The following is a 16,888-nucleotide window of genomic DNA, read 5'->3' on the forward strand; positions in this document are numbered from 1 at the left end:
AGTCTATTTTATATAAATTTAGGACTAACAGTGCTATTTAAACTATACTTACTCTGTTTCTAACTTTGTTTTTACAGGAAGATGTACTCTGCATTCCAGTTTGGGAATTACCTGGCCCCGTGAGGGGTGGGGTGGGCACTGGAAATGACAACCATCCTGGGACTTAGCAGGGAGGGGACAGCTGAGGGTATATACCTCCAAGCACAAGACACTGTGCTTGCCATTTCCCTGAAAAAAGGTAGGTCTGAGTCAAGAACTTCTTGAGTATTAGGAATTGAGGGAAAGGAGAGGAAGAAGGAGAAAGGTTTGGGAATCACGGACAATTGGCTTGGGATGTGAAAGCGACTCCCACACCACGTCCATAAACGCTGCACTTCCTACAGTAGAGCCACGTTACCGTGATGAATGACAACAGCACAGAATTTGTCAGGCCCACTCAGGCTCCGTCCGAAAGGACCTGATTACAATCAGATCCTAAGTGCATAGGCAAAAGACCTACTGTTGATTCCTCTTGGATTCTTCATTCCCGCTTTAGTTTGCAGCTCTATGATGAGCTCCATGAGCCTGGGGAATTTCAACTGTCCTGCCCACCGTGAGGCGAGGTCGGTGTGCATGCTTCTCCCTTCTGGCCAAGGGAACACAGTGGCAGTATCACCTAGGCAATGGGATGGGCGGAGAGCACCTGCACCCACCCAAGTGAGGTGCTCCCATGAGACCTGAGTCATCACGCAGTCAGAACCCAAACATGGCCAAGAGCTGCTGGCCCGAGTTGACTGAGCCATTCACTGCTCACTAGGATCAGCTTAGGAAGAGAGTCAAGATGGCAGCGGTGAGGGGAGAGGGATGCATTAAGCAGGATGGCCTTCTCCACCCAAATCTGAGTGAAGGAGGAAGGCACCAAACTCAAGAGGCAGGAGATGGGAAGCAGAGCCAAGTACACCAGCACAGTGTGTGGCCCACCGGAGTCCACATCAGCTCCCGGAGCCCCAGTGGGAGGCGGTGGAGGAGGGGGTGGAGGTGGCAGTGGGGGGAAGAAACCGATGACTTACATTGTACGCATTGATAATCAGTTGAATGATATTTTTGGAGTCTCCATATAAAATCTCCACTGTTGTTCCAGGTATCAGGGCTGTAAAATTCTTGAAAAAAATAAAATAAAGAAAAAAAATAAGCCCATTTTGCCCTTCTATACTGTCAGAGTGAACACTTGTCTACTGAGCTAGAACAGTAAGGGGCTCCCCAGCATTAGTCTGCCACTCTCTCACACCATCAATTGGAGAGGACCCCACAAGGAAAGGCGAGAAGAACAGGCAGAGGAGAGGAGTCGTTGCAGTAGGCTGTGGACTCCATTGTCAAAGGCCTGAGTGGCAAGAGTCTGATGAGATCTCTTCCTAAAGTATAATGTCATGCTCCTGCTCGGAGACCCCTCCCCTCTGGCATATCATGGGCATCTCTCTGAAATTCCACCCTCTGAGGTCAACAAATTCTCGATTTTCCTGCCCTCTCTCCCCTCGTCCACATAGGTATTCCCAGGGTCAGTTCATGGATGCTCTCGATCTGTTTGGCAGGAGTGAAAGGGAAAACTTTTCTGAGGGTCTCAAATGCGCCTCTTTTTCTAACAGGGAACTGAGATGTGACTAGAGCCCTCCCAAGGACATCTGGGTATTTCTGGGTGAAGTCCTGAGACAAAGCAGGCGGGCTTGCGGTGGCTGCCTTTCCTCTTTCACTAAGAAAATGAATACGTCACTTATAAAAGTGAGAGAAACATCTAGAAACATCTACTTCCCTCAGCCTGCCTTGGACTGGGTGGGCCTCTGCCCTGAGCCAGGTGTCCTTGCTTCTGGGTAAGAAAGGCTTAAGCCAAGATGGATCTCTTCCCTCTTAAAGCATCTAGAAGCATACTCAGTATGGTCTGTGCAACTGATCGCTCTAAAAACGTTATTTGCAAATGGATGTTTTATCTGCAGTCTTCCACTATACAAAAAAAGAAAATCCATCCTCTTCCCTTGTTTTCATCTTTTAAAAGTGATTCAGACTTAAAGAAGATAATGAACTCTAGACGATGTTAGTGGCATTTTCTCAGTGATGATCTCAGGCAGGAGCAATAGAAAAACACAATCAGACAAAGGTTCTCTTGTGGATATTTAAGAGCAGGAAGGAGAGGGGGACCCGGGCTGGCTGCTCTAGAGTAGGGATTAAGTTCTCATAGCCTCTCAGTTCAAAGGATGTCAGAGGTGAGCTGGGCTGTTCATTTAGCTTACGTGAGCGCACTCCTTGAGCAACCCTGAGGAGAGTTCTAGTTCAAAACGTGACTTGCCTGTGATTGTGGGAAGAGTACACTCATGAGGGGAGTTTATAATGAGGGTCCACGGAATGGCTCAGAAGAGTCTTTTTTAGACAGAATGGATGCAAACACAGACTGCTCTGTTCACTCAAGACATTTACTGTTTTCTTTGGGAGTTCCTGTTCCAGGTTAACCCCCTGGTCTCCCGTACCCTGCGGGGAAGGCACAAAAACTCTGGAACGTTGGAATTAGTGATGCAGCCTGCCTAGATGCCTTAGTCTTCTTTCTGTAAATTTTCATTTATACTGTCCTTCCCTACCAGAGTGTGCTCCTGTGTGTTTCCATTTCATCATCTGAAAAGTGGGAAGTCGTACTATTTCCAAAGTTTTTCTCAGGATCAAATTGGATATCGCATGTTTCAATCCCTGGGAAAGGGAAGCACTGCTAGATGAATGCTTAAGAGCTTCCGAAACACTATTAGTTTCCACTATATTACTACTTTCAAGACAGGGCTACATTCCACCCCGCCTTTGGATCTCCCGCAACACAGAGTAGGGCTATTAACACTCCTCACCCCACATTCTAAACTCCCGTTCATCTTAGGGTCAGCATGGCCCCCAGAATCAGGCCCCCAGCCTCCCTCATTCCTTCCAGGCATACCTTGTAGAGCATATAATGGTTCTTCGTCACTGCAAAGATGAGGTTGATGTTGTTCTCTGCCAGTTTCTCTCCAAGCAAGGCAAGGGATGGATAGTCCTAGGGCCAAGGCAAAGTCAAGGCTGTAACATTTCTAACAGGCTGATACTAGCATCCACCTCCAACATGCACTCAGTGACTTATCACTTGCCATGAAAAGCATATTCCTCTGGCAGCCCCTTAAAGCCCCTTAACAATCAAGCCCCATAGGCAGCTCCTAACTGAGGAAATGCGTAGAGGAGACCCCCAGGAAAGGACCCTCTGGCACCTACCAATCTAGACTCACTCCTGCCAGCCTCCCACCCCAGAAGAAGTGAGGAGTGAAGGTTTCCCACACCTGGTCTGTCTCCACCCCTTCAGCAGGAATAGGGCAGAGTGGGGAGGCCCTGAAAGGAGGAGCCACCACATCCTGCCATCTACCACCAGCACCTGTTACCTCTCTTCTCTTCCCTAAGAATTTCTTCCCCAACTCCTTGCCCTATTTTCCTGTTCCTATACTCAACGCTTGGGCCTGCCACTATTCCCCTACAGGTCCTGTCAGTCCTGCTTATGGCTCAGAATGGGTTGAAGAGGCTGCTGACTTCTGGACTAAAAGATAGACCATGGCGGGGGAGGGGTGCAGAGCAGGGAGGGAGGGAGGAGGCTGAGAGGCAGCTTAACAATGTCCTGAAGGATTTTAAGGGCTAATGATGGGTACAGGGGTCCTCATCAGTTTTGTAGTTATCAGGTTCTACAGTTATGAGTCTTTTTTCTAGACTCCATTATTCTTGGATAATATAGAAGGCTTGGGCACTGGCCACCTCTTGAAACTTGGACTTGTCCAGCAAAGAAAATTAGAAAGAACTCCTATCTAGCTAGAAACCAGAATGGATTTGTGAGGGAAGAGGGTATAGATTTTTTTTTTAATTGCATAGTAAGTGTGACAAGATCCTGCTAATTGTTGAGTTTGAGTGATAGGAATGTGGGCACTCACTTCACTGGTCTATCTTTTATTATATATATTTGAAATTTTGCATAAATTCTTTTAAATGACATGGTCATGGTCACAGACTACTGAGAGTGGAAGGTCCCTGGGCATCTCGTTCCATGTGGGACACTGCTACCCCACTCCTGACACTGAAGAACCCAGTGCCTCAGGGAGCCCATTTCCAGAAGTCAGGAGTTTTGTCTTCCAGATAACTTCTATCCCAGTTTGGATCTCCGGAGGAACACTGTCCCCGCTCTCATGGAAGACCACCTCTCCCCTTTGAGATCTCTCCTGTCTCCCAGGTCACCTCTTTCCTCAACTAAACACCCCCATTTAGGGGCACAATGGCAGAACGATGAACCAGCTACAGAAATCCCTGAGAAATGTTCTCTGTTACTGAGGAGTCCTGGAAGCCCAGCTGGGGAAGATGGACTAGAAAGCCAATCCCTAGAATGGATTGGAAAGCCAGTGAGTAGAAGGACAGAGGAAGGTTTCGAAGGCCAGATAAGAACTTGCACCATGGGCAGGGTCACAGGAGCAGGGCTGGGGTCCTCGGCCCTCACCATCTGGCTGGATGCAGTGTACTCGTTGGCCTCATTCAGGTGGCACTGGCCATCGTGCGGCTGCACCAGGCCCCCCAGCTTTCCATCCAGCGCGATGTGGGGCACATCATCCGTTGTGAACACCAGCAAGTGCAGAGCATCCTTTCGCCAGCCGATCTTCTCCTGAGGGACAGAAGTTTGCTGGGTGCAAAGCCATTCTGGCTGCTCCCAAGCCTGCCCTGGGACATCGGACAGGCACTCACCCATCTCCAGGAGTCACGGTCTGAATCAGTGGCATTGTCCTGCGTGCACAGCTGGGGAACACTCATAAAACCACTGGAAAGGGACTCCAGAGCTCAGAAGAGACACAGCCTAAACGCCCAGAGACAAGTCTCCATGGCTTCACCCTTATAGGCCTGCATACCTGGAACCCCCCTCCAGACCATCATGCTCTTCCTTGCTCCTTTCAGTTACACCTGAGGGCTGCTTCCCCTTTTAGCCTCACCTATTATTCCCTCCCCAGGACAGCATTTAACCCACCGCAACCTCCCCACGATGATGGGTAAGTGAACACTACAGGCCCCCAATTAGACACAAATTGCTCAGAAGGGTATGCTCTGTCTTTGGAGGATGTGGTAAAATGTGCCACCTATTCTGGTGGACGTAAACCACTCCATACACTAAGAACCACTTGACATTTAAGGTCGGTCAGATCACTCTTTCCTCCCTGCTCACTGTATGGAAGGCATCCACTCTGCAGTCGGGGCACAGCTAAATCCAGTCTGGATTGCGAGGGAAGGACTCCATTTTTCTTATTTAGCCACTGTGGCCCCAATACTACACACAAACACTCCCAGTCATTTTTATCAGGAGCAGCTAGACCGTGACACAAGGCAACAAAACCTGGGATGTGGTCGTCTTCTTACTAACAGTGGAAGGGCATCCCAGAATATGTTGGTGGCAGGGTGAACACAGGAAGGATTTAAACGTTGTCAAGAGTCATCTACACATGCACACTTGGTACTGAAGTAGGAGACCAGATGTACAGACTGTAAAGTCCAAAGCTATTGCTCTCCTGGCAGATGCGGGGCCGAGGGCCTCATCCTCTCTTTCTGATAACCACAACGATGGATAAACTGCCTTCAAGAGCTTTGATATTTTCTGACTTGCTCCAAAAGCAGTATGGAATAAAGAAATAAACCACAAATAGTCAGAGTAACATGAGGGAGAAAACGGTTTGAAGAGAAGCCAGTAAGGGCTGAAAGCCAGGAGGCCTACTGTGAGCAAGCAGCTTGACTTTTTGGGGAATCAGTTTCCTAGATTCTCAACATTCATCCAACATACAATTACTAATCTCCTACTGTGTGCCAGGCCCTGAGGAAGGCAGTGGGTCTACAAAACAGCTTGTTCCAGACCTCAAAGAGCTTGCAGTCAAATGGAGACACCACTCCAATACATCGTGATTGGCAGGCTAATGAAGGTACAGACAACGTCAAAGAAAACCTGAGAAGAGGAGGAGGGAAAGACTTCCCAGGATGGATGAAACTCAAGCTGAGCTGGACAGATTGGGAGGACTCTTCAAGGAAGCCGGAAGAAGAAATGAGGGAGAAGGAAGAAGAGGGGGTTAGGTGTTCTGGGCACTAGCAAAGGCACAATGAGGAGGCCTGGCACATTTTCAGGACCTAAAATAAGAAACCTAGAAAGTTTAGAGCAACGAAATTCTAAGCCATGACAAAACTAATTTGTGGTGTTAGAAGTCGAGATAGTGGTCCCTCTTGGTGGCAAGATTTGGGGAGTAATAATCGAAAAAGGTCACAAAGAGGCTTCTGGGTAGCTGGTAATGCTCTGTTTCTTGACCTAGTGTTTCTACTTTGTAAAATTTATCAAGATGTATTCCTTTTTTTTTTTTTTTGAGGAAGATTATCCCTGAGCTAACATCTCCCACCAATCCTCCACTTTTTGCTGAAGTAAACTGGCCCTGAACATCTGTACCCATCTTCCTCCACTTTATATGCGGGACACCTATCACAGCATGGCCTGCCAAGCAGTAGAAGAGTCAACCTTTATTTTAACAATGTGTGTTAAGAACCTTAAAGAAAAATCAGAAACCTAAATCAATGGATAGAGAGATTGTTTCCATGGACTGGAAGAGTCAATGTGGTTGAGGTGTTATTTCTCCCCAAATTGATCTATAGATTTGACACAATCCTACTCAAAAGCTCAGAAGTGGGGCTGGCCCAGTGGCTGAGTGGTTAAGTTCGGGTGTTCCACTTCAGCGGTCCGGGGTTCACCAGTTTGGATCCTGGGCGCAGACCTAGGCACTGCTCATCAAGCCATGCTGTGGCAGCATCCCACATAGAAGAACTAGAATGACCTAGAACTAAAATATACAACTATGCACTGGGGCTTTGGGGAGGAAAAAAAAAACAGAGGAAGATTGGCAACAGATGTTAGCTCAGAGCCAATCTTCCAAAAAAATAAAACATGCATATTTGGGGAAAAAAGCCCAGAAGGCCTTTTTGAGAAAATGACAAGCTGATTCTAAAATTTATATGGAAAGGCAAACAATGGAGACCAGCCAAACAATTTTGTAAAACAATAACAAAGTTGGAAGATTCATTATCTAAGGTCAAGACTTCTTATAAAGCTACAGTAATCAAGACAGTGTGGTACTGACAAAAGGACAGATGCACAGACCAGTGGAACAGGACAGAGAGGCCAGAAACAGACTCACGAGTATATAATCAACTTGACAGAAGGTACTGGAACAATTAGACATTCATATGAAAAAAACCTGAAGCTTGACCCATATCTCTCACTATATACAAAAATTAACTCCAAGTAGATCACACACCTAAAACTATAAAACTTCTGAAGGAAACACAGGAGAAAACCTTTGTGATCTTGGTACAGGCAAAGATTTCTTAGACAAGACAGATTTGTAGGAGAAAAAACTGATGAACTGGACTTCATCAAAATTAAAAACATCTGCTCTTTGCAAGATACCATTAAGAAAATGAAATGACAAGGCACAGATTGGGAGAAAATATTTGCAAAAGATAAAAGTCTGATAAAGGACTTGCATCCAGAATATATAAAGAATTCTCACAGCTCAATAATAAGAAAACAAACAACTGAATTTAGAAAGATAGAGCCTTGAACAGACATTTCATCATTAGTCATTAAGGAAATGTACATTAAAAGCACAATGAGCTAGCTGTCAGATAGCTATTCCAATGGCAAACAAACCAACCCTGGTAATACCTAGGGCTGGTTAGGATGTGGAACAACTGGAACTCTCATAATCACTAGTGAGAATACAAAATGTTGCAGCAACTTTGGAAAACAGTTTGGCAGATGCTTATAAAGTTAAATATATATTCACCATCAACCCAGCAATCCCACTTTTGGTATTTACCCAAGAGCTATGAGAACTTATGCTCACATAAAAACTTCTATGCAAATATTTATAGCAGCTATCCTAATCATCAAAAACTAGAAACAACCCACACGCCCATCAAGTGGTGAACAGACACACACACTGTGGTACATCTATACAATGGAATGCTACGCAGCAATGAAAAGGAATAAACTACCGACATATACAATTGGATGAATCTCCAAGGCTTTATGTTAAGTGAAAAAGGCCTGACTCAAAAGGTGATTTACTGTCTAACACCATTCATAAGATATTCAGAAAAAGACAAAAATATAGGGACAGAAACAATTCCGTGTCTGCCACAGGCCAACAACAAAGGGACACTAGGAAGCTTTCTGGGGTAACGGGAAAAATGTAAACCTTAATTGTAGGGGTGGCTATAAGACTTTATGGCTAAAAAGGGTGAATTTTACTCTATGTAGATTATCCCTCAGTAACCTGACTTTAAAAAAAAACTCTGGGTGCCAAATCTGGGTCCATTCGACACCAGGCGCCTCCACCATGCCACGTACGTTTGACCCCAATGAGATCAAAGTCACGTACCTGAGGGTGCACCAGTGAGGAAGTTGGTGCCCAAGATCGGCCCCCTGGCTCTGTCTCCAAAAAAGTTGGTGAAGACGTCACCAAGGCAACTGGTAATCGGAAGGGGCCGAGGATTATAGCAAAACTGACCATCCAGAACTGCCAGCTCAGACTGAGGTGGTACCGTCTGCCTCTGCCCTGTCATCAAAGCCCTCAGGGAACCACCAGGAGACAGAAACAAGCAGAAGAACATGAAGCTCAGTGGAAATCTCACGTTTGATGAGATTGTAAACATTGCCTGACAGATCCAGCACCAAACTTTAGCTAGAGAGCTGCCTGGAACCATTACAAGGGTCCTGGGAACTGCCCAGTCTGTGGGCTGCAATGTTGAAGGCCACCACCCTCGTGACATCATAGATGACATCAACAGTGGTGCGGTGGAAGGCCCAGCTGGTTAAGAACAACAAAGGAAAGCATTTCAACAAAGGACTATATGACAACCAAAAACAAACAAACAACCCTTAAAGAAGCAGATAGCTTTGACTCAGTGGTTCTACCACCTGCTAGAAGTGTTCTGAAATACAGCGCTATTTTTACAAACAGTGACAAGAAGGGGACATGTGAATATCCTACTATTTGGGAATGGTTAAATCATCTGAGATATCTCCTCTCTGGCCATTAGAAACTATGTTCATAAAAAGTATGAAATTATGGGTAAATGCACAACATAAAGTGAAAAACAAAGAATAGAGTGCGATAATTGCAGTGTGATTACAAACTAGGTAAGAAGCAAGCGTTAACTTTCTATTAAAAAGAGAATAAGAGAGATTGAAACACAATACACCATAACGTGGCTGGGCTTGGGGTTGAGATTATGGGCAATATCTTTTTCTTTTTTCCAACTGTCTTTAATAAGCAAGCATTACTTTGACAAGACTAGGCTCTGAATGCTGGATCTGTCATTTAACTTTTTCAGTCTCCTTTGCTTTCATGCCAGCCTCTCAAGGGACTTGTAGGGACCTAGAGGCTGGCAGCAAGGAGACAGAACGTAGGAACTTGGGTGCCTGAAGATGGCATTTTAATTTTGTTGCCAACCCTAATTTCCTGTGTAGCTTTGACCAAATTATTTAACACCTCAAAAGCTTTTTTCTTGTCAGTAAAACAGGAATAGCAATACTTATCATTTACTGGTCACCTCCACTGTTCCATTTAATCTTCACCACAATCCTTGTGAAGTAGGTGATCCATCGCCATCATGCAGATGAAGAAACTGGTGCTCAGAGACATTAAGCAACTAGCCCAAGGCCCCTGAACTAGTAAGGACCAGGGAAGCCAGATTCAGATGACCTGTCTCTTACCTCCAAAGCTAAACTTCCCAATCACATAGGGAGAAGGGGTCGGGGGGTGGGGAGGTATGTGTGTAATAAACGAGATAATTCATGAAAATACATGGTAGGCTCTAAAGGCTGCTGGATCCAAAATAAACATTTGTTGAATCGGAAGGTTGCATGTGAAACAGAAACAGCTCCGCAAAGGAAGAGCCACGCAGCACAATAAGAATAATTCGGTTTTCTCTAAAGTGCACTCTTGTTATGTAAGTGATGTTAGCAAACTTGGCCCAGAGGCTGGGCTGCACAGACTGAGTCAGGACATGCTAGTCATTCACCCAGGCTTTCGGGCCTGGAGAGTTTACAAGCAGTGACTCCACAGAGAATTTACATTAGAAATAATTTTCCTGCTGTCTGCCTGGTCAGCAGAGCTGTCTCTTTTGAAGACTTCAGTTCTGTGTCCCATGTTTGGGGCAGAGACTAATGGTGGGAAAGTGGATTTTTTTTTAAGAAGAGAAAAACACTTAACTACAAAATGGAGTATGGTGTGGGGTCCCGAGGACGTGAGCTTTGGAACAGATGAGACCAAGTTCAAATCTTTGCTTTGCTCTAACTATGAGACCCTGCGTCAGTCACTTCACCTCTCTCAGCCTCAGTTTCTTCATCTGTAAAATGGAGACGATCCTACTTTGAAGGGTGGATGCTAGGTTTAGACACAGTGTATTAAAACATACCCAGCACATTAAAAAGGAGCTATAATTATTACTCTGGGAATAGTAATAGTTTTTAGATTTCTTCTTTTCTCCTTTTACTACTCGATGTGTAAGCCTCCACAATTGTCACAGGGACTATGAAATACTGCATGCCTGAAAGTTTAATTTGCATTAATTAAAACCACAATGAGATTCTACTGTATACCCATTAGAATGGCTAAAATGAAAAAGACTGACCACACCAAATGTTGATGGAGATGTGGAGGAAATGGAACGTCACACTGCCAGTAGGAACGTAAACTGATACAGGTACTTTGGAGAAGTTTGGCAGTTTCTTAAAGTTAAGCAAACACCTACCACATGACCCAGCCACCCCACTCCTAGGTATTGACCCCAAGAGAAATAAAAGCCTATATCTGTACAAAGACTTGAACACAAACATTTACAGCAGCTCTATCTGCAATAGGCAAAAACTACAAAAATCCCAAACAACCCAAATATCCAATCCGTGGATGGATAAAGAAACCATGGCATATGCATACGATGACTACTACTCAGTAACAGAAGGAATGAACGGAGACACCCCACAGCACAGAGGAGTCTCAAAACAATTGTGCTGAGTGAAATAAACCAGGCCATAAAAGAGTACACACAAAATTTTAGCAAATGCAAACTGATGTGTAGTGACAGAAAACAATTTATTGGCTGCCTGGGGTAAGGGGGCAGGAGGGAGAAATGACAAAGGAGCACACATACTCTTTTGGGGGGAGAAGTATACATTCACTCTCTTGATTGTGGTGTGCATCTCTCTCACGGGTGTATATTTATGTCAAAATTTGTCCAACTGTACACTTTCAATATGTGTAGTTTACTGTATATCACTTATACCTGAATAAAGCTGTTTTACTTAAAGAAGACTTGGTTTGCCCAGAAAGTCACTTAAATACAATAAGTTATGTGAATAGACTGAGTGTCAGTCATGTGCCGGGAACAGCACGTACACATCATCTCTTGCCCAGTGGCCTTATCTCAGAGCAGTCAGGGACCTGGGCTCAGAGGTCTGCGAAACCTCAGTTCAGCCCCACATCAGCCTCAGCTGTCTTTGTGACCTTGGGCAAGTTACTTCATCTTTTCCAGTCCCAGCCTCTCCTCTATAAAATGGAGATAATAAGAGTACCAACTGAACAGAGCTGTCAAGAGGATTAAACAAAACCACACTCCCATCTCGGTACTTGAACGTAGTCAAGAACCGACAATTACTGTCACCAATATGTCCCCAGAGTCGAAAAACTGTGACAAGCCTTGTAATTCAGAAGCACACAATCTTACTTTGGATTGCAGTGTTATGGGTGATGTTGCTCTTTTTTCTACTTATCTGCATTTCCTAAATTTTTAGATTGAATATATTTTCTTTTCATACAAAACTATTTTAAGAGGAAAAAAAAAAAACCCAGACCTATTTGTTTAGGTCTTTTCTGCATGACTCCGAGTAAAAACAAAATTTTTGAAAGCCGATTTCATTAGCCGCGATGGAGGTCAGCTCTCAGTGAAAATGTCAGGGCTTGGGCGGGACGGAAATGCACTAGAAGCAAAAGCAAGAAGCCTGGCGTCTGGCCAAGACTGCCATTCTCTTCACTTCTCCTGCTTGCTGGTCCAGTCCGCATCGAGTCACCACACAGTTGGTTTCAGCCTTCAAACTCCCAGTTCCCACACCTGCTCAGGAGGCGACCCTGCCTTTGTCGTCACTAAGAGAGACAGGTAACAGGACTTGTCTCCTCCTCTGTTCCCAGTGGCTCACAGGGCCTAGTTCCACTGCCCTAGGATGCCTCTTGTCATAAATAAACCGGCGTCCCCCTGGCCTCTCCTCTGATCTCAGTGTCTCAAAGGAAGAAGGGCTCCGCCCTCCCCAAGGAAATGCAGCCCCAAATCCCACCCTCTTTGGAGAATTTGCTCTGTCAGTCTCTCCTCTGGTTCCTTTCCATGTGCCTAAAAATATGCTCACGACCCACTTATAAAACCCCTTCTCTTGACCCAGCTACTCCACCAATCTCTCGTCACTCGTCTCTCTGTGTTTTAAGACTAGCAGACTTAACACCTCCATCTCCTCAGTTCCTTATAATGTGACCTCTCCACGTGATCCCACTCTCTCTCTCAGCAGAGGTTCTTGGTCCCCCTGTCTCCCTCCCTCACACACACACACACACACACACACACACAGAGGTTCTCTGATCTGGCTGCACTTGATGGTCCTCTAGGGAGCTTTAAAAATACTGATGCCCAGGGGCCCGCCTGGTCGTGCAGCAGTTATGTTCGCGTGTTCCACTTTGGTGGCCCGGGGTTCACCAGTTTGGATCCCAGGCATGGATCTACGCACCACTTATCAAGCCATGCTGTGGCAAACGTCCCACATATAAAATAGAGGAAGATGAGCACAGATGTTAGCTCAGGGCCAATCTTCCTCAGCAAAAAGAGGAAGACTGGTGGCAGATGTTAGCTCAGGGCTGATCTTCCTTGAAAAGAAAAAAATACTGATGCCCAGAGGTTCATCCAGCTCCCATGCCCTGCCCCTCTGCTGCCTTCTGACTCCACCTCCTCTCCCAGCAGCTGAACGAGGTCAAAGGTAACACGCTCCCCTGTGGAGATTTATCCAAGTTCATGCATCTACTTGGACGACTCACAAATCACATCCCTCACTTAGTCTCTCTCCTGAGCTTACTCCTAGGTCTGTACCAAAAGCCAAATGTGTCCACCATCACCTGGAACTGAACTCTTCTGAAATTCCCAAACCATCCTTCCCGCAAACCAACTGCTAGGCTGCCCCATTTCTGACAATGGGACCATCAAATGCCTCTTCTAGAAACCTTGGAATTATCCTTTTCATCTTACTTCCCTGGTCCCTCAACAGCGCCCGTCCAGTCCCAAAGTGTCAGTTCTCTCTCAGAGTCCATTCCCACAAGCCGGGTTCAGCCAGAGCCTCCGGGCAATGCCACACAGTTTACCTGTCCCTTCCTAAACGCGCTCTGAGTGAGCAGGCAAAGCCGAGGCTTGCTCTCTCCTGGCCACCAACCTGCGTCTGCCACCAGGGGAGGGGTTCTGTGACCCACATTTACTCCAGCGGTTCCTGGCAAGCCAGATCCATGGGTAGGTGACCATGCTCAGTGAAAAGCAGCCATCCACAGACTCTGGACGCAAGTGTCAGGAGTAATGAGTGGCTGGGGGAGCCATGACAAGCCCAGAATCCCGGATTCCATCCAGGTCCAGGAGGCAAACCCTATTGTTTTGCAGGGACCGACCACTCCAACCAGGGCTGGGGCCGGAGACAACTTTCTCAGAGTGGAAACTCAGTGGAGGATTTGCCCAACTCTGCTCTGTCCTCAGAAAGCAGGAGACACCTGGAGCTGAGGGACAAGAGGAAGGGGCGCAGGGCCCGAGTCCCAGAATAACGAGAGCAGTGCACCTGGCACGTACTCAGCACCCAAGGAGGAAGGAGCGAGTGGAGACATCGATGAAATCGGGGCTGGGCACCAAAACCCTCCCGCACAATATCTATAAGTCTTCAATTACATCACTCACAATTCCACCAACTATTTGCTATGCTTTGGAATCTAACATCTTTTAAGTATATAAATATGGGAAACATTAAGGGGATATTTTAAGTGAAAACTCACTTAATCAAATCACCTGCCATGCACTGAGATCTGAGAAAACTAATGGGAGTTGCAGAAAGCATGGCAGCAGGGCCACGAGACCATCTGACCCCAGCTGCGGGAGGCAGAGGCCAGGGCAGTCAGTGGGATGGTCACTGGAGGAGCTGGGCAGCCAGGCCTGGAAGTTGTCGAGGGGATCCAGGACTCTGAAATGGCAGAGAGGGAGCAGTAGTCCATGAAAGGGTAAGCAGGACGGAGATGGAACACCAGGCGTTCCAACCTTTGAGAACATAAATACAAACTGCAGACAGACCTGCTGGCTTGCTCACCTCCAACCTCCAACCTCAGAGTGCGTGGGGCTGGAGGACAGAAACGAGGGCTAGGACGCAGAGGACATGGTTCCTCTGTTGGAGGACATGAGCCTCCAGCCTGCGGGGCAATTTAGTTTCCAGGGTTGGAAGGAGTCAATGGCTGCAGGGTCTGACAAAGGAGGAAAGTCACTCAACGAACCAAGAACAGCCTTCCATCCCCCACACTGCACACCTCCAGTGTGTCCCTGGGTCCCCTTGAACAGCTGCCCCACCCCACCTGGACTTTCACCCAGGTGGTAAGGTGGCTCCATGGGGAAGACATCAGGAGCCAGGGAAAGCTTTTCTGGGCACCAGCTCAAAGTAAGCCACGCTTGGCAAACAAATGAGTGGGCATGGGAGAGTTCATGGCCGCCGTGGCCCCATACAAACGCAGCCTAGAGGGAGCACAGCCAGGAACCATGGAAGACAGCCTGGCAGGGGCTGCCACAGAACAAAAGCACCAGTGGGTTACTGGGCAGAAAGCCGCCTCAGAGGAAATACATAGCACCTGAAGTTTGGAAGGAACCCCAGAGCTTGTCTCGTCCAAGCTGCAAGCAGTGCACAGATCTTTTGTCCGGCACCCCCACCACGAGGGCAGAGGGCCCACACACACTCACCCGCACATCTGGCAGCCTGCTCCACTGCTGAGCCGACTGCTAGCGCACTCCCTTGAACAGCCAGAGGCACCTACTCCCTCTTCTATAACGACATCTGAGGTGAGGCAACACGCTTCTCCCCCAGGGTCTCTCCTCCCGGTTAACCTCTAACCACCCCTCAGAGGAGGTAGATTCCACACTCGGAACCATCCACTCACCCCCGTCCGCTGTCTCGCTATCAACATCTGTCTGAAACAGCCCCCGGAGGCAGACGCAGTCCCTGGATGTGGTCTGACCACAGAGGAAAACAGGGCCGGGACTGTGGCCTGCAGGCCCTGGACGGTATGTCCTGTGTCTGGCAGCTGAATCTTCCAAAGGGCTCACATTAAGCCTGTGGGTCCCCAGCTCCGTTCATAGTGACTTGTTTACACACAGAGACCACGGCAGAGCATGACATGTGAGAGAAACAGGCTCAAGGACACCCCTGTTGGAGAGTGTAAGGGAGAGCCTGGAGCCCCGGTTCCTGGGAATCTGAGGAAAGCTGATGTCCCACTCAGCCGTCTTAGAAAGCAAGTGGATGCCTGCCTGAATGTGGGCTGGCTTGCCCACCTTGGCTTGCCTGTTCGGAGACAATGCTCACAACACTCTCTGGTAAACAGCATTCAAACAGAGGGCGGCCTAGAGTCAAGACACCGTCCAGGGAGCAGTTTCAGTGAGGACAGAAACACTAGCTTTAAATGACTGGGTTTTCTGGTCTCGAGGTCAATCTAATTAAAATGAATGGTCACCCAAACGAAGGGTTCCCCAGCTAGATGTCAACACAGCCCATGGGCCCAGTTGTCACTGAAGAGTACGAGCCACATGCTCCCTCCCTGCTGAAAAGGGTCCACAGCACTGTCGCTGAGAGTCAAAGAGCAGAGGCAATGGTTCTGAGACGCCCTCTGAATTATGAAGGAGAAGGCAGATACCAGAGTTCCCACTTCACAGAGAGGAAGGCCAAGGGCAAAGAGAGGCATGCTCAATGGGCTAGGCTCCATCAGTGACAGACCTTGGGCCAGTACTCTAGTGGTCTCCCTAGAAAATCCGAGAGCTGCCAGAGCCATGTTGTAACTGTTTCTGATAAACAGGAAACCCTTAGTTCCAGCGAACAGCAGCATGGGCAGCTGTCCTCTCCCGGGACTGACTCAGTCCTGCCCTACCGTAGGCGAACTGGGTCACATGGGAGACTGTAATGGCTCTCAGATGAGGACTTTGCTCTCTTTGGAAGCACACCCCTCCCACTTCTCTTCCTTGCTCCCGTGTGACCACAAAGGACAGCAGGCACTCTCATGTCAAGGTTAAGAGCCCCAGCTTTGGAGCCAGGCAGGTGGGTTCAGGTATGTCATTTCTAGCTGTATGACCTTCGAAAATTTACTCAATCTTTCTAGGCTTGTTTCCTGATCAAAAGGGGAAAGTAAAACCATCTTTCAAGGATTAAATAAAATAAGCTCTGTGAAGTGCTTGGCATGGAGCCTGGCTCTCACAAAGCATTCAGCCAATGGTAATCAGTAACATCATCAGCATCTGAGCCTCAGGGAAAACTCAGGGAGGCAAAGAGCCCAAGGTGACCCCTTGAAGGAGAACACTGTGATTCACCCACTGGGTCCAAGGGCCAGACATTCCACAGAGTTTGTGCACTCCGCTGGTCCCTGAGGTTGTTGTACAGGCATCTGTCTTCCAACCTAGATGATGCTCACCGGGACAAGAGCCGTATGTAGCTCATTCACCTATGCATCCCTCACAGCACCTAACAGGGCATCTTGCA

The 16,888-nt window shown here is 47.3% G+C and overlaps 1 protein-coding gene and 1 pseudogene across 1 annotated transcript in view; one reads left to right on the plus strand and one right to left on the minus strand.

Moving 5' to 3' along the window:
- ITGB5 (integrin subunit beta 5) overlaps positions 1–16,888 on the minus strand; it is a 108,210-nt gene that overhangs the window by 45,572 nt on the left and 45,750 nt on the right. The window contains exons 6-8 of the mRNA XM_070509087.1: positions 4,511–4,672; positions 2,945–3,040; positions 1,050–1,139 (exon numbers count right to left, since the gene is read on the minus strand). Coding sequence (XP_070365188.1) covers positions 1,050–1,139; positions 2,945–3,040; positions 4,511–4,672 — 348 coding nt within the window. The remainder of the gene's footprint in view (positions 1–1,049; positions 1,140–2,944; positions 3,041–4,510; positions 4,673–16,888) is intronic.
- Positions 8,305–9,057, plus strand: LOC139045241 (large ribosomal subunit protein uL11-like; annotated as a pseudogene).

Source organism: Equus asinus, chromosome 5, assembly GCF_041296235.1.
Source record: "Equus asinus isolate D_3611 breed Donkey chromosome 5, EquAss-T2T_v2, whole genome shotgun sequence".
Lineage (NCBI taxonomy): Eukaryota > Metazoa > Chordata > Mammalia > Perissodactyla > Equidae > Equus > Equus asinus.